Here is a 24,941-nt window from a genome sequence, read left to right on the forward strand (position 1 = left end):
TGAGGTAAGATAGATAACTTATTATGTATATGTAATATATTTCTATACTAATCAAATCTATTTAAATAAAAGATAACACTAAATTGATTTTGTTCTTTTTTTTTAATCTTGTAATATTTTCTTTTATTTTAGTTGGAAGAAAATATTTGGAGTTGAGGAGCTGCAGGCTCTGTTCCTATTGTGATGGCAGAGCTCATCATATCCCATCCCGTGTTCTCATCTTCTTCGTGATGGCAGAGCTCGTCACATCAATTTGTATTTGCCATTTCCTCCTTATTTAATGCGAGTTTGAAATTTGAAGCTGAAATGAGTTCGTGCGTACGCTGCCAACTCTTCTCGTGAAGAGTAGCTTTATTTTTCAGGGTGAAAAATAAAAAAATATATAATATAATAACTCATCCAATAACGATGGATACTTCAACACCAAAACATCAAAATATACAACATCTCTAGGTTAAACGAATAATATCTTGACATCATGTGTCTCATTCCTCAGTGCCACTAAGAGGTTGACGTGCAACTGACAAACCTTATACCATAAAATTGATATATTAGCATCAAATGATTGACACCTAAATATCACGTGTTAGACGTATGAACGATAATTATATCTAAATTGATGCATCTTATTTTCATAGATAAATATGTCATTTGAAAAAAATAACTATGGAAACCGTTAAAAATTGGTTCTACGTATACGTGAGTCTGAATTTGAAATTGTTTGACGTTTTCGATTAGTTTACTGACTTAAGAATCGAAAGGATATTATTAAAAATATCCTGATATGATAAGTAAAGTTTGGCTTGAGATGGATATGAAAAAAATAAAAAGTAATAATTTTTAAAATTTAACTTAATAATATCTTTTTAAAAAAAATAAATCTAAAGAAATGGAAAACCAGCAATAGATTTATTTCTTAAAACAAAAGAAAAACAGGGTTAAATAAAAATATGAGACAAAGATAAAATTAATGACTTCCGACAACTCTCCGCTTTCACGGAGTTAATGGAGCGTGGCAGAGAGTGTAATTCTCGAGAAAGTCACGTCTTGTTTCGTCATCTAAAGCACTCCGCGGTCCACCCGAAGCCAGGCCGGACCCACCAGCAGATCCAATCATGATGTAGGCGGCGCTTTCTGCGGAGCCGTCCGATCTTTCCTTTTCCTTTTTCTCTTTTAGGTACCATGCAATGCAATTACAATCTTCACGCTTTTATATTACGTATTTTATATTACGTATGCATCACAATATTATATATATATATATATATATATACTCTCATTTAGAAAATGAAATAATTAATATCTAATTCGGCCTTCATAATAATAATAATATTTTTGGTTTCTTTTTCGGCCTTATGCTTCTTCTTCTTCTTCTTCTATCATTCAGAGCGGTGTGCTGTTCCTCGTGACGGCCATTTCACTCCTGCCGTGCCGCTTTCTCTTACCTCCTCTTCTCTCGCTCTCTCCAAAACCCTAACCCGGAGATAGATCCTTTGATCCGCCATCACCCATTGCAATCCCTGGCTCCGATTGGTGGTTCTTGAATGAGACCCTAGGATTGGCTCATCGATCCGGACCGGTGTCGGCATTGGTGATGGATTGGCTTGCGGTATGCATTTCTCTTCGTCGAGTCTTAGGCGCCTCTTACTGGGTTTTCGCTGATCGATTTGTTCTGGGGAAATTTCCTTTCTTTTCCCGTCTTCTCTACTCAATTTGATGACATTGCGAGTGGTTGGTTATTCAGCAGTAATTTCTTTGGTTTCTCTGTTGGTTTATTTGGAGTGCGCTCATATTTGGTGACTCGTAGGGTGAGATTTACTGTGCTGCAGTCGGTTGATCTGTCCACGAAAATGGGAGCATGTTTGAATTAAATGACTGTAGTTTTCTTTGCGAAGCTTTTTTTTTTTTTTTTTTATTTACCTGTTTTGTAGTCACCATTTTCTAGTTTTCTTTTAGTACTTCGGAAAAACCATTCTGAAGTTAGGCTCTTTCTTTATGTCCTAACCTACAGATCTAACATTATATTGAGAAAAGAAGGAAGGGTTTCTGCAATTTTGAACAATTGTTTATGAGTATTTATTTTCTTTGCGTATTTCAAACTTTGGTTATTGTGATCGAATATATTCAAAATATAATATGCACACAGAATTTCGACGAAAGCATAAAGAAAAAAAAATACCGGAAAAAGTTAATTCTATGTCATTATATGTTTCTACTATACCAGTCTTAACCTCTTTTTTTTTTTTCGTTAATGGAGTCAATGCCTAAAGCATAAAGATAGCCTCGGGTCTAATCATGCTGTAGATAGCTTTTGATTTGTTTTTGTGGAACAAGTGCTAAAGAATACTCTTTATTCTTTCATGCAGTCCAGTGTAAAACTACTGCAGGATCATGATTTGTAATGATTTGGGGAAGTCATGCTGGTCCTTTAAATATAATAATATATACAGTGATATCATCTATAAAGATGAGCTTGATGCTTCATGTTCCTGCTCCACTACCATTTGATGGTTCTCCGATAGATGTGCTTGTCCCTTGATATTTGATTTTTCCGTTGAGGTGCATTTCTTGCAAGGACTGGTTGAACCATCACCTAGAGATGGGCTCACATGGTGGTACTTCTGAAATTGTTGAATCAAATGAAGAGCCAAATACGGCCAGTTGTTATGGTGGATCTAAAACACTTTGTATTAAGCTCAAACCAAATGTACGAGATGGTAAGTGCCAGGATGCGGAAGATGACCTTGATCAGCTTTTGAGGGCGATAGATATCAGGACCTCATCCAGGGTTCTTGGTCCTTCCAGTCAACCAAGGGTTGACTTGTTGTGGAAAAATGCTCTCAAGAAGCCAGTTAAAGTTGGAGCATCTAGGCCATCAGGAATAGGAATATCGGAATCTGTCACCTTAAAACAGGCTTTAAGAAGGCTGTGCATTTCCCAGGCATCAGAGATGGCTGCCATGAAGAGGTTATCAAAACCAGGTGGCTCATCCGTGGCTTCTGAGGCTGGAACAATTAAGAGGCTTTATGCATCGGTGGTGGTTCAATCAAGTGACTCTGGTCTTCCTCTTGATGGAGAAAAAAGAAATTTAGTCAAAATTTCTGTTGTGCCTGAAAAGGTGTCAGCAGATTCATCAAAAAAGGCAACTGTATATGGTAAATTGCAAAATTCAGAGTCATGTACTGAGAGTGCTGTTTCATCTCCTCTATCTGCAGTTCCTAATACATCCAAGGTAACTAAGATCAGAATCCAAGATGTAATTAAGCCGACCTCTGAAGAATTCGATGAAAGTCAATCAGCTGAAATAGTGATAGAAAATAAGGCGAAATCAGTTTCCAAAACATCCGTATCTAGCTCCCAGACAGTTGTTACATCAAGAAAGCCCATTGTGATCCCACTTTTAATTAAGCCAACGCATTGGAACAAGACCACTAAAAGGAAAGGGAAGCCTGAGCCAACTTCAGCACCCAGTGGTTCCACCAAATGTGGTGAACCTTACAAAAGTGGTCCTGCTCTGTCTACAACCAAATCACATTGTTTTAAGGGAAGTGTCTCCCCTTCACATGCTACTCTGCCAACAAAAAAATCATGTTGTCCTAAGGAACCTGTCACTCCTGCATCCAGCACTAGGAATCCTGTCGCTGAAATTGGTACAGAAAATGTTGATAGTGATGCAAGCAAATTTTTTTCCAGCCCGAATATCTATGGCAGTGGTATAGATGTTGATACAAAAGCAAGTGAATTCTCTAGAGCAAGAGAAAAAGGGGAGTGCTCCAATAGTTCTAAAAGCAGCATTGGGGATTACAGTAGCAGCACTAGCATCAGTGAAGAGAGCCAACATAGTAATGCTAGTATTAAAGGCTGTAGGCCTCACATGTCAAGGGATGTGAGATGGATGGCCATCCATAACATCTTAATTCAACAAAGAAGTTTGGGTTTAAAGAATTTTAAGCTCCTCAAACGACTTGGTTGTGGTGATATTGGAACTGTTTATCTTGCAGAGCTGGTTGGTTCCGAATGCTTATTTGCATTAAAGGTCATGGATATCGAATTTCTGATTAGCAGGAAGAAGATTCTGAGAGCACAAACGGAAAGGGAGATTTTGCAAATGCTGGATCATCCATTCCTTCCCACCCTGTATGCTCATTTTACAACGGATAGCCTCTCATGTTTAATTATGGAGTATTGTCCAGGTGGTGACCTTCATGTTGTTAGACAGAAGCAACCTGGAAGGAGTTTCTCTGAGTCAGCTGCTAGGTATGTAAATTAGACTGGTGCACATATTGCTTCAGTGTTTCATGCTCATCTTGAAAGCAATTTTAGTTGTTGAAATCCATTGTTCTAGTCTCATTAGCAACCTAAAATAGACTGTTTTGAGAACTTAAGCATTTGGTAATGCATAATGCATACATGCATGATCTTTATAACATTGAGTCCAATTCAGATTAATTCAATCAGCTATACTTGCGTTCTTCAAGGGGATGAGCAAAAGATTCTTGGACAAGGCTCCTTCAAAGGAGATTAATTCAGTAAAAAGAAACTGCCAATGATGAACCATTATTTGATTAGCAAACTTCTAGCTAAATGTCAGTTGGAAGCATATTGAACAATCACTTTTTGGTATTTTGAAGTACTCATTGAATCACTGTCATTTATTGGGTTTTTGATATCATACAAAATTTCAAACATATGAAACAGCAGTCTGCTTGGAAAATGCAAACCACTCGTGTATATTAACTTTCCTTGAATGGCTTTGGTTCATCAGACTAGAGAAGTATAATTCAGATGGTACGCTGCTGCATTTGTTCAGCGATAGCAACGTCATGGGTTTATGAAGTTCTTAAATCATAATTGTGAGTGCAATATTGACAGAATCTGTCACTGCACTTCACCTGAATTATACTTCTGGTCACTCTGGTGATTAAGGAAACTATGTAGTTAGATTTTAATTGAATTTCCATGTCCTCTTAAAGCTACAAACTCATTCTTGGCAATGAAAACTGCAGGTTTTATGTTGCGGAAGTCCTCCTTGCTTTGGAATACCTACACATGTTGGGTGTGATATACCGTGATCTTAAACCTGAAAACATCCTGGTTCGAGAAGATGGTCATATCATGCTCTCAGATTTTGACTTGTCCCTCAGGTGTTCAGTAAGCCCGACCCTTCTCAGATCGTCATCATTAGACACGCAAGAGTCTGCAAAGAAGCTTTCAGGGCCTTGTGCTGAAAATAGCTGCATTGACCCTCTTTGTCTTCGGCCATCTTGTGTTCAAGTTTCTTGTTTCACTCCCCGTTTGGTATCTTCTACAGTAGAGAAGACACAGAAGCTGAAGTCTGAAGCGAGCGGGCAAGTAAGACCACTTCCCCAACTTGTGGTGGAGCCCACTGATGCGCGCTCCAATTCCTTTGTTGGGACCCATGAATACCTAGCTCCTGAGATCATCAGAGGAGATGGACATGGAAGCTCTGTGGATTGGTGGACCTTTGGGATCTTATTATATGAGTTGCTTTTTGGTAGAACACCCTTCAAAGGACCTGGAAATGAGGAAACATTGGCCAAGGTGGTTTCTCAGAGCTTGAAGTTCCCAGAGAACCCATCTGTTAGCTTTCACGCAAGAGACTTGATTAGAAGTCTGCTGGTAAAAGAGCCAGAAGGTAGGTTGGGATCAGTCACAGGAGCTGCTGAGATTAAGCAGCACCGATTCTTTGACGGGTTAAATTGGGCCCTAATACGCTCTGCGGCACCACCGGAGACACCACGAAGCTGTGAATTCGGGATGCCCGTGGTATTTCGCAAGAAAAAAGAAGGTAAGTGTCTTGATTTTAGGGCTCACGGTGGAGAGGATGTGGAATTTGAGCTCTTTTAGTAAAAATTCTCCACTCTAAATGGAAGGATTTAGTCGGTTTGGTTGCCTCCAACATCTTCAGTTCCTTCCTGTTGTTGTGACACTATCTATGATGTAAATGCAAGTTCAAATTCTTATTCCTTGTTAATAACATGAATATGATTTTAGAAAATTGAGTGCTGTGTCCGCACTTATTATTTTGGATTTATGAGAGGCGTTGTTGTCTGGTAAGAGAATTTTAGTAAGAGCAATACTAAATAATTCATGGAAATTGGCATGGTGTGATGACAGAGAAAGCTCGACACAAGTAGAAACAATGTGATCAGTTGACTAATATGAGTTTGAAGGCAGAAATGAATTCACAAGCAGTCTACCTGAACAGGTTGAGGATTTTTAGACGTCAACATCTATCCAATTTATTTAAACCAAAGTCGAAATGGATTATTTTCTTTTAGTTTGTATGAAAATTTGGATTGATGAGCGTGAGAAGCTAAATGATCCACTTAACTTGTGCGAGGATCCACTTAAAATGGCTACCATACTAATAGAGCTTCATCCTTATATTTCACACTTCATCATCTCATACATAATGAATATAAATATAAATATAAATAAATAAATAAATATATATATATATATATATACGCGCGCCGAGTAAGGTTAATTAAAGCCCTTTCGGCCCAACGAGGACGGGAAGGGGAAGCCATGGAGGACGAGCGGGAGGCGGCCCCTTTCGAGGTTTCGAATGAGCCCATTTCTCATGGCGGCGGCGGTGGCGGTGGAGGAGGAGAGAAGACGGCCGCGAAGAAGAAGAAGGTGGTGGTGGTGATGGGAGCGACGGGGGCCGGGAAGTCGCGGGTGGCCATCGATCTCGCTTCCCACTTCTCCGGCGTGGAGGTCGTCAACGCCGACTCCATGCAAGTCTACAGAGGCCTCGACGTCCTCACCAACAAAGTCCCCCTCCCCGACCGCAACGGTTAGTTCCTGTCTTCCTCCTCCTTTCCCCCCTCCTCGTCTTAAGTTTATTTGTCATGAGTGTTCGGCATGAATACTACATTAGGTGTTCCGCATCACTTGTTAGGCTCCATCGATCCGTCCGTCGAATTCACTTCCAGAGATTTCCGTGATCTCTCAATTCCGGTAAGACCTTTCTTTTACGTTTGATTACCTATTTATTTCACAGGTTTTTTTTGGGTCTATTTGGGTAATTTGTTCGTTTTGTTGGTATAAGATCATAGATGACATACTGTCACGCGATGGCCTCCCAGTTGTCGTCGGGGGTACGAATTACTACATCCAGGTTCATCATTAACTTTATCCGTTTGATTTCCAGCTTAGACTTCAAATACCTATAAATGTTCTTTTCACTTGTAGTTATTTCTTGTGGTTGTTAATTCTTGTTAGGCTCTTGTGAGTCCATTCCTTGTCGATGATGTGGTGGAAAATCTGGCATCTTGCTCACTGGATGGCCCGCAAGGTGTCAGATAGGGCAGCTGCACTAGTTCCATATTGTGAATTGTATGTAAACTTTGGATAATTATTCCTCTTAACGGTACAATTGTATCTTAAATCTCGCTGATCAGAACTTGGTGGAGCTGATGAAGTTGCTAGCTTCGAGCAGCTTAAGGAGATCGACCCAGTCGCAGCCAACAGGATCCACCCGAATGACCATAGAAAGGTAAAGTCTCCTGATAATTTCCGTTGATTTGATTCTCCCATTTGCTTGTCATTTTAGCTGTTGACTGGTCCTAGTTGTATTGTTGTTTGTGGTTTATGTTTACTGGTTGGTTCCGTTGATGGTTTGTTCATTCATACTTGAAACTCAATAAAAAAGAATGTTAAGATAGATGGTGTGCCAAATAACTGATTTTTGAAACAAGACAAGTTCGTGGTTTAGCTGGTTCCTCTCTTCTGTTTATGATATAGCAAGTGTGTGTAGTAAGATGCATGAAAATGATTCTCTTTTGTTTGGTGGATCATATATGTTGTATTAGGAATGAGATGCAGTTCCAAGAAAGCATTTCAGGACCTTAACCTTCGATCACATACCAAGATTTTCATATTATAGCATCAACTTTCTTGTCGTGTTTCTTAACTTTAATTGACATTTGGAGATCTTTATTTCTTTCTACAAACAAAGTATTGTATGATTACTAAATTAGGCTGCTTTTGTTTTTCTCTCGGACAACTATGCATGATTTTCCATGGTACCATATGGTCATTAAGATGAGACTAATTACAAGTTTTCAACAAACACACCAAACTTGCACTTATTGCATGTATGATCCTCACATGTTTATGATGCTATATAAGAAATCTTGCACTTATGACTTTCTTTTCGATGTTGAGTATCCTCTTCAAAGACTTCACCAGACTTCATATCATCATGCAGATTAAATTTATTCCTCAGCTGATTAAATCTGAGCTGGAAAATTTTATACAAACATTTCATGCAGCCAAAATGAGCATTCATATTTATGCTGTCCATTATGGCTATTTTTTTTTAATTTATGCAAAATTTTAAAGTTCATCTTCCCTGTTGGCTTTTTTGGTGTTTTTTCAGATAAAACGTTATCTCAATTTGTACGAAAGCTCAGGTGTCCTTCCTAGTCATCTTTTCCAAGGAGAGAATGCTGAGGTAGGATACAAATTGATTAGATTTGGAGAATATGATTTGTTAAAGCTTTTAAATATCTTTTGGCTTGCGATGATGCATCATGAACATTTTTGTTTCTCATATGCTGACTCTGTGAAGTGAAATTTTACTTTTGCATCCTACTTTCTACTTTTGTTCTTGTTTCATGTATATGTTCCCTGTTTCAGATGATGTTATGATGTTTTTCATGAGTGATAACTTACAATAATCCGTTCATTGGTGAAGATGAGCTGAATGCCTCAAGTTATTACAATTCTCACTAATTTCTAGTATATGAGAATGCCAATTTTATTGAATATTGCTTATTTATCCTTGACGGAATGTGTTTCTTTTGCTCCCTAAAGTCTACATTTTGAGGTTTTCTGCTGATATATTGTGAGATATGTGTACATGATATCCTGTTGTAACTTCTTTGTTCGTTTAAATCCACCAGTTATTCAAGTTTTTTTTTTTTGCATGTTAATGTTGTATGTCAATTAGATTTGTGCCGAATACTTCAGCATCACATATAGTTGAAAATATTCTGTAAGGTTGAAGCACTCTTCTCCTCCTTATGTTTAACTTTTGATATTTCTTGTGCCAGTGCAGAAGTGGGGACGTGCTGATAATTTCAGATACAATTGTTGTTTCGTATGGGTGGATGTTTCTCTTCCTGTGCTGGATAGATATGTTGAACAAAGAGTTGATTGCATGATCGATGCTGGACTTTTGGATGAAGTCCATGATATTTACAGTCCAAACACAGATTATACCCGAGGCTTATGTCAGGCTATTGGTGTTCGTGAATTTGAGATGTTCTTTAAAAGCTACTTTTCCATTGAAGAGTCCAATGAGGTCCCACGGCCAGACTTATCAGAGATTTTGGATATGAATGGTGGTGAGCTCAAAACCTTGTTGATTGAAGCCATAAACAAGCTAAAAGCCAACACACGTAAACTTGTTCGTCGTCAAGTAAATAAATTCTTCCTTCTCATACTATTTTTTCAATGGCAAACTTAGCTTTAGTTATCTTAATGACTTAATTTATGCAAAAATAAAATCATGTCAACCTAAAAGCTACACTGAAGTGGTTTTGTCATTTCAGAAACGAAGGCTTAATCAGTTGAAGGCATATTTCGGATGGGACTTGCACTGTATTGATGCAACAGAAGCCTTTTCTTGTATGCACTGTAATCTCACTTCTTATTCCTTTCAAGTACTTTACATGATCAATATATTTCTTTTTTATGTAATATATTTTGCATGTTCCTCCAGGCAACTCAGGAGATACATGGCATAAAATAGTTATTGAGCCTTGTGTCAATGTTGTCAGAAATTTTTTATTGGAAGAATCAAGTTCTTTGACCGGCAAGCAAGAACAATGTCTCCAGAGTAAAAATCTGGCTTTGAGGGACTTGTGGACCCAATATATATGCGAGGTTAGTTTAGCTCTGCTATTATACGCATTGGTTGTTCATTTTCCATTATATTCCAGATGCTAGTTAAATTCGTTTAGTAAAATTTAGCTGCCAAAAGGTAGGTATCAAATCCAAGGTTCCGAAGGCAAAGAACCGAATTTCTGGGTACTTTAAAATGGTCTTTTCCTCATTTGACAAGGTTTGGAAAATTTCTTTCGTTCCCTGTTACGCACTGGAATGAAACGTTATTTGTGTTAGTCAGATTTTTCAACAAGCTGCAATGCTTTGTCTTATAGTTTCCAAGGCACCATTTTGTTTATTTTGATCTCTTTTGTTAATTTTCATGCATGGTTAGGTTTGGTGCAACCACTATTTCTGCAGGTAATAGAATACTGAGACTCGTTTGGGACTGTTGTTAGGCTTCTTTCGGTGAAAGCCTCGTGCAGTGAGCCGCACCTTTTATCTCTTATAGCTTCATTGTGTGTTCTTCCTGATGTCTTTCATGCATGGGTCATGCCAGATTGCTTATTTCTTTTAATAGCATGCCCATTTGGCGCTAGCCCCCTTCAAATATTTTTTTCTATAAAGAAATGTCAATGACTGAAGCTGAAAAAATTCTTCTTCCAATTCATGCTTGACAATCGATTACCGCAGATGTGTCAGTGCTGCTAATTGATCATTTCTGAACACACACACCCATGATTTGGTTAACATTATTCTTTTTACAGGCCTGTGGCAATCAAGTTCTCCGAGGGGCACACGAATGGGAGCAGCACAAGCAAGGCCGTGGGCATAGAAAGAGGATCTTTCGGTTGAAGAAGCGCTTAGATTCCTCCCGAGCAGGATAGAAAAGTGTCTTAAATTGGTTAACACAACTAATCTGAAGTATCGTTACGGTATTCGGTCAATTGTGTAATTGGCTGCTCCTTTGCTATGTGATGCTGATTCCTTGCAAGATCAGGATATAAGTTTCTGAAACATGGTCAATACTCTTGCTGTAAAGTCAATTTCTTGCCACATCTTTTGAGATATTTAGTCATTACTAGTTCATTCGCATTATTATTCTGATGGCTTTTTCCTGATTCTAGTTGTGTTCCTGCATCAGGCTTGTTTCTGTTTAATTGCTACGGTCGGTGATTACTCTTCTGCTTCACTATAATTGCTATGGAAAATCTTATGTCATGCTTCAAGCATGAACTTTAAGCTCATGAATTTTTGAATCTTTCCTTTTCCTTAACCTCGAGCTCTTGGTTTTGGCAGGCTTTTAGGAAGTCAAACCGTGCATTCACATGTGTAACCCTATGGTGAACCTTGTTACCTTAATTTTATGGACTACTACGGTGCTACGGACTCAGGTTTTTTGGTAGTTCCTCAACCTTTCTGACTCTGTGCTTTCATGTAGGATCAGCCTTTGACATGGGATCAAAGAACCGAAGTTGGTCTCCGAGACTGAGGTGGGCGTGCTATTAGCCTACAAGCAATCGAACCAAAGATGTGTGTTGCCCAATATAGCAGGTTGGTGGTTATTTTGATCTGTTGCAATTTGCAAGAGAAAGGTTAGGAGGGTGGATATAAATATATTTTTCGGTCCCGTTCTTGTTCTCAAGTAAATATTTTTTCATCTTTTTTCTTGTTCTCAAGAGAGAGTGCATTTTCTCCTTGGTAATCTCTCTCATGCTCGCTTGAAGGTTTTTTCTTTTGTGTGGGCTTCTCAATCTTCCAGCCAGCCTTGTTTAGCTGCTCTCATGCATCGTAATGCAACGGATGTTTGATTGCACTGTAGACTCATGTAGTGACGATCCACTTTCGGTTTCAGGAAAGTAGTGATTGGGAATTGCATTGTTCGCCCTAACAGGGAGGGTTAGGAATCTGAAAAAGGGTTGGAGAATCGAAAACGCAAGGACTTTCTTATCCTAGTCCTAAAATCAGTCAGTGTTTGTCCCCATAACGAGATCTATCTTTAGTGTGAACCTGTGATTTGTGACCACCCTCCTCCTGATGATGATGATGATTTATTGTGAAAGATTTTAATTGTCTAATCTTAGTTCTGAAGGTTTTTTAATTCTGAAGAAAATTTGTCTCGACAGAGACGCATTCAAATATCATCTACGAAAAGTTTGAAACAAAACGATTAATCGTATTTGATGTTAGAAAACAAAGAAATGCAGGACGGGACGAATCGTAAAGGAAGAAACCAGAAGAACGTGCACGTTGAACAGACGTAGGTAGGTAGGAGGATGACGACCACTGATTTGTTCTCTTTCGGCAGCTTCATTCATACTTCAACCGCATCGGCTCTTCTTCGAATTCTTCTTCTTCTTCTTCTTCTTCTTCCGCCATTGTTTCCATTAGGGGAGTCAACTTCAGCAAAACTGCTCCGATGAACGTGTGTGTTGGTCAGTATCCGCTGTAGGAGACCACAGAAGACCATTGTTTTCGCTTAATTGCTCGGGAGACTGTGTACGTATAGAAAAAAAAAATAAATTAAATTAGAATTAGGATCCATTTATTAATAATTTGATCTTGAAGATTATAATTTTTGTTATTTTATTATTATTATTTTGATTAATCGATTTAGACCGAACCGGTCAGTTTTTTCATTTATCTGATGGGAGAAGAAGAGTGCGTCGTTTGCGTCGAGGTATTCAAACTAAACTGAAAAATCAAATCTTTATTAAAGTTAGCTCATAATAGTTTGATTTTGAATAAGTTTTTTTTTTTTTTTTTTTTGGATACTCTGATTAATCAATTTAGATTGAACCGAGCTGATTTTAATTTAAAAAAAATATATCAACTATATAGTGTCTTAGTCCCTTAATCAAATCAAATCGATCAAAAGGCCCAATTTAACCTAATTTTAATCGTATAATTTCATAAATCTTATCGTGTCGATCCGATTGGATGATGATGGTTCTGTTCGATTCGATCGAACTGAATCGTTTCACCAAATTGATCGATCCGATTTATTTGAAAAAAAAATTAAAATTATTTAAAATTATAAATCAATTAACCAGTTAGTTAATCAAATTAGATCGATCAATCAATCAATTTTGCATAGCTACAATTACTTAAATTCGTACATATCTTATTTTAATCGAGCTAAATCGGAAAAAGGATTTGATTCACTTTGACCCCCTAACCTTTGGGTTGGAACCAATTTGAACACCTATTTTTGTCCCAAGAAAGGGGGTTGATTGCTTTAATAGTGCTTCGGGCAAGTGTCCTTTTTTTCCGGAGATTTCACGCACGCACAACACGTTCCCAACGTTTCCTTTACGCAAATGTGACTGTGGAAGCGTCGCATCTGCCTTGCTTTTACCCTGTTCGTCTCGGGCGCGTGCGGCCCGCCGTGGACTTGGACATCGCCCAACGTTACCTTTCCAGCTAACGGTCATATATAATGGAAAGCATGCTTAGCGGCAATATCCGTCAACAACTGCTCGGGATTGCCTCTTCCTCCTCCTCCCCTCCAAGAGAACGATGGGCTTTGATGATTCTTCTTCCTCCTCCTCCTCCTCCTCGTCATGCGACCTCTCGACCATATGCTCCACGTCGACCTCGGGCCCGTCGCCGAAGCGGAAAGCGGGGCGGAGGAAGTTCCGGGAGACGCGACACCCGATGTACCACGGGGTGAGGGAGCGCAACGGCGGCCGGTGGGTGTGCGAGGTGCGCGAGCCCCAGAGGAAGGGCCGCATCTGGCTGGGGAAGTTCCCGACTCCGGAGATGGCCGCCAGGGCGCACGACGTGGCCGCCAGGGCGCACGACGTGGCCGCCATCGCCCTCCGGGGCAGCTCGGCCCAGCTCAACTTCCCCGACTCAGCCTGGGCGCTGCCCCGAGCGAAGTCGACCGCCCCGGATGACGTCCGCCGTGCCGCCGCAGAGGCTGCCGAGATGATCCCCCCTTCGAATTCGTCACCACCGTCGTCGACTGCGCCACCAGCCGGGCAATCGACAGCCTCTGGGATTACTCCTCCGGGGAGGGATGGGGTGGAGGCTGGCGCACCGCCGGCGGCTCCGGTGTTGGTGGACGAGGAGGCGCTGTTCAGCATGCCGGGGTTGCTGGAGGACATGGAGAGGGGATTGCTGGTGACGCCACCATCGATGGGCGCACCGCCGGCGGCTCCGGTGTTGGTGGACGAGGAGGCGCTGTTCAACATGCCGGGGTTGCTGGAGGACATGGCGAGGGGATTGCTGGTGACGCCACCATCGTTGCTCGAAGGCTTCGATGGGGATGGTGTGGACGAGTGTCTCATGGACCTGTCGCTGTGGTAGTGCGCGTGTGACCAAACCAGTAGTGTCTTTGGTAGTCAGTCAGATTCAGACTCGGTAGTATCCATCCATATAAGAGAGAAGTCTCATTAGATAGGGGTGGCAATGCCGATGCCATGTCCTAAAAGTCCCGTTGGTCGCCGTGCATGGGGATGACGACGTGGAAAACAGACCTCAATAATACAGTAGTCTTGTGGTAAGGGAGACTAGTCTTTTAGTGTATTTTCTAGATGTTTATGGTACATTAAAATGTTACTTGTGATCTATCTATCTATCTATCTATCTATCTATCTTAAATGCACCTTAATCATTAGAGTATCTTCTTCTTATTGGTATCATTAAGGAAATGGACTCTTAATTGAATTTTATATTACTTTCTCTCGTTTTGTAATACATGGAAAGACAATCTCATGATGTTTTTGGGAGCTGATTGATTAATTGTGTGAAATGAATATATAATATACATTTGGTGAGAACCTCAGGGCTTTTAATACATGCACTGTGCAAGTTCAATGAATATGTAACCAAGGAAGTTCAATGAATACATGCACTGTGAAGTCACAAGTTGGGAATTCGGTGAGAACCTCCTCAGGGCTTTTAAGCTTCTTCTTCCCAGTGAGTTTTGCCAGAGCTATTAAATTATATATATATTTTTTATATTTATTAAAATTATAAAAAAAAAGGAAGACAAAAACAACGATAAGAGAGTGGATAGGAGATAATAGAATATTTCAAATTTTCGAATTAGTGAAGAAGATAAAATTAGATCATAGCATATAATAAACTATCGAATAGTAAACAACACCGCGGCTGAAAGAAATTAAACGTGGCAATGCCACACGAGAAGAGAAGGCCAACCGCTCGCCATTCGACCAGTCGCAATCCCATCATCTAAAGTTGAAACGTGATCCTTTCCTCGGTGCCGGCTTTTGGACGGACCAAGTTTGTTCCTCTATTTTATTTCCCAATAAAATATATTGATTTAAGTATAATAGTGACGTATTATTATCACGTGAAGTAGAAGCAGCAACATTGTTTGGATCATCTCCCTATCAGCCTCACTCCATATAATAATATTATGATTTACAACAATATTTTGAGAATGAATAATGTTCAGCCAATTCCCCCCTTCTCCCCAAAAAAAAAATCACTTTTTAGGTTTTTCTCACATCTCAAATAGTATATATTTTTTTCTTTCTTTCCTATTCCTATTGATTGATCCTATTATAATAACCTTAGTAATATCAAAAAAATATATTATAACACTATATTATATAATATTATAATATTTTATAACATAGTAATATTTTATATAAGTTCATAAAAAATAGTATATTTTTATTATACTACGTTATATTATTTTATTAACACTAAAAAATATAATATAATATAACAAAATTATAAAATATTATAATATAATTTTTTTATTGCATCATAGTATTTCTATACTATGCTATATTGTTTTTTTATATTACTAAAAAATATATTATATTAATTTTTTGCTATTACTGCAAAACATTGTAACATAGTGTAAAACTATTATAACGAGACTAATTCACAACCAATCCATATGAAAAATGAGAAAATGAGTGAGAAAATATTTCACAGGTTAAAAAAAATGCTGTTAAAAATTCTGAAAATTAAAAATAATTTCCCTAAAAACAGAAAAAAAACAAAAAAGAAGACATTTATTGTATTAAAGTTCGAAGGGCATTTACGATATTTCATGTCTCCAAGGATATATAAGTAAACGCAGCATGATTGAGCGCCATCCGTCGGTCACTAAAAGAGGGGATCTGAGGCTGTGCTCTCGACTGTTTCCTCCACTCTGCCCGTCCTCCGACGATCCAGCGATCTCGATCTCCTCCTCTCCACCGCCGGCTGTCGTTGGTGCTGCAGCAGCAGAAGCCAATAGTGAGAAGGAAGAATGCATTCCACGCACCTTCTTCTCGAGGAACCCATCAGGATGGCCTCCATCCTCGAGCCATCGAAGCCGGTATGTCCTTCCCCTCTCCCCCATTCCGAGATCTCGATATGGATGCCCCTCTTCCCCCCCAGAACTAGCAAGTAGATGCGTTGATTTGGAGAGAGAGGTCAAATCGGAACCTCTGCTACATCTCCGGGCGAAGAGGAGCCTTCGATTTCGTTCAAGTTTGCACTGATGTGTTGAATGTCGTCGTGACCTCGCAGAGTTTCTTCCCTGCGATGACCAAGATCGTGGGGACGCTCGGCTCCAAATCACGGTCGGTGGAGGTGATCTCTGCCTGCCTCAAGGCCGGCATGTCAGGTATGCCTCGTCTTCCTCCCAGCTTCCGGTGCTGCCTCGATCGGAGCTTGCTGCTTCGCATCACTCAGCCATTTGGTGTTTTGGGTCATCGGCACTGCAATGAGAATGTATGTCTGACCGTGTTCTTCTTGTGGCAGTGGCGCGATTTGACTTCTCGTGGGGAGACGTCGATTATCATCAGGAGACCCTGGAAAATCTCAAGGCAGCTATTAAGAGCACCAAAAAGTTCTGCGCAGTAAGTCTTTGGTTGTTAGCCACCTAAACTTTACGGATTTCTACTTGCCAGTTGCACACTATTTTTCATCTTAGCTACTAGCGTCCTTCTTTGCCTTTTGCCATGTAGTTTGCGCTTAATTTCTCTATTGCGTATTCTGCTGGAAGATGAAAGCGCTGATAGCATTTTATATTTGATGTGCTAAAATTCGCTCAGCAACCGTAGGCTGATAACCGTATCCTTTTATCTTTCTCTACTTGTTTGTTCTCTTTTGCATCTGTATGATCATGAGACTATCTGCAAATTGGGATCCGACGGAGCGTTTTCCCATTATATAGTCCATTTTTGTTGAATGAGGTGTAATGAACAATACCTTTGCTTGTTTTCCAGGTCATGTTAGATACTGTGGGTCCAGAGTTACAGGTTGTGAACAAAAGTGAGAAGGCCATCTCGCTTGAGGCTGATACTTTGGTTGTTTTAACGCCAGATCAGGAGCAGGAAGCATCATCCCAGCTGTTGCCTATAAACTTTAGTAATTTGTCAAAGGCAAGCAGGAACCATCTTGAACTCGCTGTCTTCATCAATATCAATGATTTTCTTTTTTAATTTCACACCCATTTTAGTCCGCACCATATTATTGCTAACAGGTTTTCACTAGTATTGTATTAATTGAATTAATAAAATTTACCGAAATGAGACATATAGATGAACCAGACAAGGTGAGTCGATTAGGATTAATGGTGTGAAGCCAGAACTCAAAAGAACTAATAAAACCTTGATCTACCAGATAGCATAAGTGTGATTTGAACTCCAAATTTGTAATAATAAGCAACAAACTTCATATATAAGTGTGCTTTGAACTCCAAGTTTGTAACTATAAGAAACAAACTTCATATATAAGTTTGCTTTGAACTCCAAATTTATAACTTTAAACAATGAACTTTGATTTTTTTTTGCAGGCAGTGAAGCCAGGAGACACAATATTTATTGGCCAATACTTGTTTACTGGAAGTGAAACTACTTCTGTTTGGTTGGAGGTATGGCTTTGGAATGCTTACATGATATAACCTTGATTGACTGATAGCTGACTTGAAAACTAATTATATCAGCTATGAAAGGGAATGAACTAACGTGGCTTGATTTGGAACAGTAGCCTTAAATAGGAATTTGTATATTTAAGCTTGCCAAGCTTTCTTATGTTTATTACTTTTTATTCAAGTTACTGAGGCTCCGTGGTAGCTGACTTTAATTTTTTTGCTTCTGTGTGTGTTTGTGTTTGTTCAGGTTGCTGAGTTGAAAGGAGATGATGTGGTCTGCAAAATAAAAAACACTGCTACTCTGACTGGGTCACTATTCACACTTCATATATCTCAAATCCGTGTTGACTTGCCAACACTTACTGAAGCTGACAAAAGTGTAAGAAACATCTGCATGACACTCTAACCAGTGTTGCTTTTTGAGCATACTAATAAGTTATCCTGCTGTTCTTTCATGCGTAGAACTCATTGACTCTTCAATTGCTTTTTTGACTATGTAGATGTTGAGATGCATTATGTAGCAACTATCAAAAGCAGTTATAAAGAAGCTTCGTCACAAACAAAATGCTGCATAAAAATGTGAAATATATAATGCTAAAGTGAAAAAAAGAAGGGTTGTGTTTGGAGTAAGATCTGAAATAGAATTAGCATTCCTCTACTCAATCAGTCTGGCATTTATTACTTTGATATTTTTTCAATTAAGGTCTCCTGAAACCTACCAAAGGATGGGTCTTGTATCTTCAATTCACAATTTTTATCAAACTGAGTTTTGTCAGCTGCTAGACATGGGTTTATCAATTCCTCAGATTGATGTATATAGTGGTTGGTAATGTTCATTTCTCGCAGTTCTACTTTTCCATAGATTACACCTTGATCATTAGCGGTGATCTCTTGAGTGAGAGAAGGTTTGTTTTTTGGCAAGTTGCTTGAGAGGCTTTAATCATATTCCAAGTGTGTTTCATGATTTGGCTACTAGAGTCAACCAGTGCTCAAATTTTTTTCGCGTCCACTACATAATGATGTTGCCTCTTTAACTTTGTTGTGTGCTCCTCTAGATGAAAAATTTTGATTTCTTAACACATATATTTAGTATTTTTAGTATATTGAACAAAGAGCATGTTGTTATATTCATCATTTAAACCAAGATGCTAACCGTAGGAAGACAAATTATCTTTTAAGAAATTCAGGTTCTGGTTTGCTGGTACTATTTCTGCTTCTGGATTACATATACTGTCAAGTGTGTTTAAGAAGTTTGTTATCCCATTCAACATATGGTCTATACCGCAGGTAATAAGTACATGGGGTGTCCGCAACAAAATCGATTTCCTTTCATTATCTTATACAAGGCATGCAGAAGATGTTCGGCAAGTAAGCTATTTCAGTCATATTCATCACATTTGTTCCTCTTCCTATATTCAATCTATAAGTTCATTAAGGTGTACAGCCCTTAATTTTCCTGACCGGTTCTCAACTTGTTCAATTACCCTAGTGGTCTACAATATTCTAACTGTGATTCTCTCACTTGATGCAGGCTCGGAAATTCCTGTCGAAGTTAGGTGATCTTTACCAAACCCAAATATTTGCAAAGATTGAGAATGTAGAGGTTAGCTGCGACAGGAATTAAGTTGGTCAGAAAGTTAACCTTATAGCTTTTATAATTGTGAGTTGCAATGCTCATTTTCTTGCAGGGTCTCACACACTTTGATGAGATTCTACAAGAAGCAGATGGTGTTATTCTTTCACGTGGGAATCTCGGAATAGATCTCCCACCTGAGAAGGTTGGGAACTTTATTTAGTGGCTGGTCTTTATGTAGCTAATACTATACGGTTGATATACTTCTTGACATTCCACTAGACATAAATAAAAACTGATATTTGGCTCTGTAAAACATAATATAATTATAATTGCAAGTGTCATTTGAATTATGAATTTAAATTTTTAAGTCTCAATTTATTGCTTCTCATTTAGGTATCATTGCCTTGTTTATTCTGGATTTGAACTTCTTCATTGATAATGACTATTGTCTTCTCTTCTGTTTGGATCTGTAGTTGTGAAACCATTTTTCGCTTGCAAACCATGGTGTTGAATTGCACGGATAATGCACTGATTTGTGTATAGTTCTGTCTGTGTTAATCTCAGGCAGTTGCAGTATATCAGGGGGAGCAATATCCAATATAATGGATGTAAAAACTGCATGAAATAATTGTACACGTGGTTGTACATGTATTTCAGCTTTCTTGTAAATATTATTGTCCCACCAGGATATGAGCACTGCTACATGGGTCGGTTATGCTAGGTGTTTGTGTCTAATTGGGGTAAATTATATAAATATGCTTATTTTTTAACTGTATGCCTTCAGTATTCCAATTGGGTTCCAATTAATGAGAAAGTAATGATTAATGAAGGAGGTAAACCACCACTTAGAGAATTACACATGTAAAGCCTCTAGAAGGATTGGAACCCATAGACTCTTCGTCATGAAGAGGGGAACTGGCATTTTGCGGCGGCCTGGTCTCCGTTCCAATTGGCATGATAAATTATTGCGGAAGCCTGGTCTTTGACTCAATAACCGATTATTTGAACTTAGTTCTTGAAATTTCCTTGCTTCTACAGACATGGCGTCTTTGTATCTTAAAGTCATTTGGTGTGTTGTTTACAGGTTTGTGTTGTCACTGATTGATAATACCAGTATATAATGTAAAATTTGGGACTCTGATTTTTCCCATTAGTTGAGTTCTGCTTCATCATGAAGTAATTTAGACACTACTTCTATTGGTCCATCATTCAGATGTAAACTTCCCATAAAGTCTTTCTTATTTTGTGAATATATGATGCTTGTGGATATAAGAATAGTTATGCTTATTATAGATGTAAACGGACTCGAAAATTGTTAATAAGAAAAACAGACCTATTAACATCTGAAGGGACAAAATCTTTTTCAGCAGATATTTTGAGGATAACAAGTGTCCATTAGAAAGTTGTTAAACAAGCAGATTGCAGATTTTTTGTACTTGTAGTTTTGCAAAGTTGACTCATTTTGATAGTTTAAGATCAGGGCAGGACAAATGGCCAGGCATTCTTGTTCTGCTCTTATTGTTGTCTCCATAAAGTATCTATTTCTTTGCTTTTTTGGTTAGTACTTTGTTATCTAACCAAGATATTCAACAGGTGTTTCTATTTCAAAAGGCAGCTGTCTATAAATGTAACATGGCTGGAAAGCCAGCAGTTGTCACACGTGTGGTTGACAGCATGACCGACAACTTGAGACCAACACGTGCAGAAGCAACTGATGTGGCAAATGCGATACTGGATGGTATAGTCTATTGCTTAAGAAATCAATTCTTCTAAATTGTCTTGGTTATGACCAATTTTGTAGTTAAAAATTCATGCATTTAGTGATTTGTTCATTGATAAAACTATGATTTAACAATCTTGATAATTCCCCAGGTAGTGATGCAATCCTTTTAGGTGCTGAAACTCTTCGAGGATTGTACCCTGTTGAGACTATTTCAATTGTGGGTCGAATTTGTTATGAGGTTAGTACTCTGTTCATATTTACTTTAGATCATCTTAAATGTTTATAATAGACTGAGATAGCAAATTATGGAAGTTCATAAAATATACGGAAGATTAAGATTATGAATTGATGGATATAGCTTCCCAATATTCAACTTTCTAATTCATATAAATTTGTGACACTTTCTGTTTCTAAATTGCTTTTGCATTTGTTGATATGTTTTATGGGTAATATGATTATATGAAGCTTTTTTATCAGCCTTCTGTGCTTGGAAAAGGTTTTGCATAATTGGAGAAAGATAATCTATTATTAATCCTGGTATTAAATGTAAAGAAGAGGTTATTATGTAGCACAAGATGAATATTCTTTTCTCTAAATTTTGCCACAAAGCAAGTTTCTGAATACTCCATACTGGTGTATCGATCAGCTGTCGGTATGGTACGTTCCAAGCTATACCGAGCATACCGACATATGGTACACTAAAGTGTACCAATGTACTGCCTGTACCGAGTGGTACGGTACGGTATTGCAAACCATGCCACAAAGAAAACTATGTTTTCGCTGGCACAGGTCAGTACTTGATGCACATCTTATTCTGTTTGTGTTGCATGAATTAATTGCTATATTTAACATGATCACAAAACTACAGGAATCTGACAAATGTGTGTGGATGTCGGGACACTGAAAGGGTTTAATGTAACCGATTAGATAAAAGCTGTGACTAAACCTACAAACACTAAATCTCAGAAAAAAGAATATTGCCAATATAGTGGTTGGAAGACTTTGCCCTTTTTGTTTGAAGTTATTTTTTCTTCTTTTCTTGGATTTTGCTGCATTCTCTTGTGATCTATTGTTTGTTTTTGCAATGTGCATTTCTCAAGTCCCTGGGGCCTGTCCTCCCTTTCTCTTCACTTTGCTTTGCTTTGTTTTTTGTTCACCATAAAACTATTTTTGCAGGCAGAGAAGGTTTTCAACCAGGATTTGTACTTCAAGAAAACTGTGAAATATGTTGGAGAACCAATGACCCACCTGGAGTCCATAGCTTCATCAGCTGTATGTTTTTACCTTCTCTTGTTCCGAGTATAATCAACTACTATCCAAACAATGTACTTCTCTTGAGTTAGAAGAAAAAAAGCTTGACTCAGTGTTTTGCGATAATCATCTTTAGGTGCGTGCTGCTATTAAAGTCAAGGCTTCTGTGATAATTTGTTTCACTTCATCTGGACAAGCTGCAAGGTACTATTTCAGTTGAATGTCACTCAGATACGTAGCTTTCCTTGTTCACTGGCACATATCAAAAAGTCTTGACACGCTTGAGATTTCTCTTTATGTAGGTTAATTGCAAAATATAGGCCAACTATGCCTGTACTCTCTGTGGTCATCCCTCGGCTTAAAACAAACCAACTTCGGTGGAGTTTCAGTGGCGCTTTTGAAGTATGTACTCTAGTATCAATCCTTTTCTTGTTTAATGTACGCCGTACTTCAACCATCAATCGTTGTCATGCTATACTAATAATTAGGGATTTTGTTTCCTGTCTTCTTTTTATTTCCAGTAAATTGTAATTTTTTAATGGTGATGTCGCTTTATTTCCTCGGCTCTTCTTTCTCGTATTGGATTTCCAGATGGTTAATTTATTAGCATTTACAGCTTAGTCAACACTGATGAAAACTAATAATATTGGCAGGCTAGGCAATCGCTCATAGTTAGAGGCCTTTTTCCCATGCTTGCTGATCCTCGCCATCCTGTAAGTAAATTTTATTTCTCATCATCAACATCTATCTTTTATGTAATTTTTGTATATATCGATTGTGGATGATGCAGTTCTTCCAACTGATAAAATTTCTTGTGAATGACTTCAAGGATATCCTGTTTTGTTTTACTCTAACATGTTATCTACAAAGGCTGGCATTTTTCCAACCAAAAGATACAGTGTTTTACATGTCCTGATGAAAGATTGATTTTTCTTTTGAACTGCTCTCTTAATTTGATTGTCATTTCTCTTTGATCTATTGTTAACTTATATATCTAGGCCAATTGCCTTATATAATCGACTAGAAACCTTAATTTCTAAGTTCTTCTAAGACAATTCGTAATTTACCATGGCCAAAGTTTTTTATTGGCGAAGGCACAGACTGAGAATTGGCAGGACCATGCCTTAGTATGTGCAATTTATTCAAGTAGTCGATACAGTCTCCTGCTAAAGGACATTGCTGAATGGACATCCAATGGTATCAATGTCATCATCATCGGCAGGACTACGCTAATTTCATGATCCTGCTTGAGGTTGATTTTTTTTTAATATATTATATGCTGGGGTGGGGTATCTGTAGCTAATTATGTTTTTAAAGCTCGCCTGCTGGCTTCCATTCATTTAACCGTAACACATGTAATATCTTGCCTGCTTGCTTTGTTCTTGCAGGCTGAGTCAACCAGTGCCACCAACGAGTCAGTTCTAAAGGTTGCTCTCGATCATGGCAAGGCCTCTGGTCTGATCAAGTCTCACGATCGAGTCGTTGTGTGCCAGAAAGTTGGGGATGCTTCAGTGGTGAAGATTATCGAGCTGGAAGATTGAAAAGTTGTTGGTCCGCAAAGTTCCAGCGAGCTGACTGAATGCGCTCTAATTTTGTTTTGTCGCATTTTCTTAGGGAGTCTATCAAATAAACTCTCATCCAGCAAATAGTATCTCAAATATAACCTAAATAAGCTTCAAGCGCTCCGCAATTGAGAAATTGCACTACACTAGTTTATTTTTGCTGTATTATTTCCGCAACAGCCATTGGCATGGGATTTCTAGTTGGTTTCTTATCATCAAGTCTGTCTTGGACCAATCTCTATGTTGGAGAACTGCATGTCTCGTTTGTGTTTTACCTACCAATTTTAGCTCATCCGTATCAGACTACCATTTGATTTCCAGTCTTGTTGCTTTTGACTATCGTGACTACCTCTTCGGAATGGAATTATATCTATCCATGACTTCCGAAAAGGTATGCACTGACTTTTTGAACTCTATGAATCAGACTCAAATTCTTTTGAGCTCCTTGTTGAATCAATCCTCGACTTACAAGGAGTGTGCTATCGAGCGAGGAAGCGAGACGTGGAGTGGACATCCAATCAATCTTCAGGCACAACAACAGGTGAGTTCGTTTCGACACGACAAAATTATTTTATTCGATTTCGTTTATGATTAGGGATTAATCCGCAAAATAAAACTTCAAATGCAAATGCCATCGCCGCTCCTCTCCCCCATGGCCGGTACAGCGGAGATGACATTCCTAATGGATCATTAATTTGAAGATATTTGGTCGCTCGCAGTACAAAATTAATCCACCGGCTGAGGAAGCAACGCAGATAGATCCAAAAGGCGTATGAACGTTAGGACTTGGTTTGCAAGACGAAACAACGATGGTTCTGCGACTCTTCCCAGAGCTAAATTAGGCGCGCGGAGTCAAACCGAAGCATCGGTCAACGTCCGAATGCTTCGCAATCTAATCTCACCGTAAGATCTTCCTGACTCTCGTAGCGTGTGGTCAAGATGGAGGAGCCCTCGACTCACATCAACTACGTCACTAGAGCCTTGTCCATGAGATCTACTGTAAACATCCAAATCGTCCATCTTCACCTCGGTACGTGGACATCAACGTGGCGCAAAACCACCATTAGATCGATCTGTCACATCTAGGATTGTTCTAATGCAAAACGTATTTTGATTATTTCA

The 24,941-nt window shown here is 38.7% G+C and overlaps 4 protein-coding genes across 5 annotated transcripts; all 4 read left to right on the forward strand.

The window, feature by feature from the left end:
• Positions 1-1,388: 1,388 nt before the first annotated feature.
• LOC135627449 (serine/threonine-protein kinase D6PKL1-like) lies at positions 1,389-6,055 on the forward strand. The gene is made up of 3 exons (XM_065133559.1): positions 1,389-1,609; positions 2,367-4,257; positions 5,007-6,055. Exons 2-3 carry the CDS (start codon positions 2,600-2,602, stop codon positions 5,866-5,868), a joined length of 2,520 nt encoding a protein of 839 aa, XP_064989631.1. The 5' UTR covers positions 1,389-1,609; positions 2,367-2,599; the 3' UTR covers positions 5,869-6,055.
• A 465-nt stretch (positions 6,056-6,520) lies between these two features.
• On the forward strand, positions 6,521-10,962 carry LOC135626286 (tRNA dimethylallyltransferase 2-like). Of its 2 annotated transcripts, none has more exons than XM_065131486.1 (10): positions 6,521-6,823; positions 6,929-6,987; positions 7,079-7,147; positions 7,252-7,324; positions 7,431-7,525; positions 8,411-8,485; positions 9,092-9,454; positions 9,588-9,663; positions 9,758-9,921; positions 10,629-10,962. In XM_065131486.1, exons 1-10 carry the CDS (start codon positions 6,553-6,555, stop codon positions 10,746-10,748), a joined length of 1,365 nt encoding a protein of 454 aa, XP_064987558.1. In that variant the 5' UTR covers positions 6,521-6,552; the 3' UTR covers positions 10,749-10,962. The 2 variants fall into 2 exon arrangements, with proteins under 2 accessions (XP_064987558.1, XP_064987557.1); XM_065131485.1 differs by having other exon boundaries at positions 6,522-6,823; positions 6,908-6,987.
• Positions 10,963-13,318: 2,356 nt separating this feature from the next.
• On the forward strand, positions 13,319-14,492 carry LOC135627192 (dehydration-responsive element-binding protein 1F-like). Its single transcript, XM_065133188.1, has one exon. It carries the CDS (start codon positions 13,381-13,383, stop codon positions 14,170-14,172), a length of 792 nt encoding a protein of 263 aa, XP_064989260.1. The 5' UTR covers positions 13,319-13,380; the 3' UTR covers positions 14,173-14,492.
• Positions 14,493-15,928: 1,436 nt separating this feature from the next.
• Positions 15,929-24,111, forward strand: LOC135627973 (pyruvate kinase 1, cytosolic-like). The gene is made up of 16 exons (XM_065134457.1): positions 15,929-16,165; positions 16,360-16,456; positions 16,594-16,691; positions 17,061-17,216; positions 17,630-17,707; positions 17,955-18,086; positions 18,995-19,075; positions 19,239-19,310; positions 19,396-19,485; positions 20,877-21,021; positions 21,156-21,244; positions 22,183-22,278; positions 22,394-22,461; positions 22,560-22,659; positions 22,911-22,970; positions 23,646-24,111. The coding sequence occupies exons 1-16, from the start codon at positions 16,097-16,099 to the stop codon at positions 23,796-23,798; spliced, it is 1,584 nt and encodes a 527-aa protein (XP_064990529.1). The 5' UTR covers positions 15,929-16,096; the 3' UTR covers positions 23,799-24,111.
• The last annotated feature ends 830 nt before the right edge of the window (positions 24,112-24,941 follow it).

This window comes from Musa acuminata, chromosome BXJ2-11 (assembly GCF_036884655.1).
Source record: "Musa acuminata AAA Group cultivar baxijiao chromosome BXJ2-11, Cavendish_Baxijiao_AAA, whole genome shotgun sequence".
Taxonomy (NCBI): Eukaryota; Viridiplantae; Streptophyta; class Magnoliopsida; order Zingiberales; family Musaceae; genus Musa; species Musa acuminata.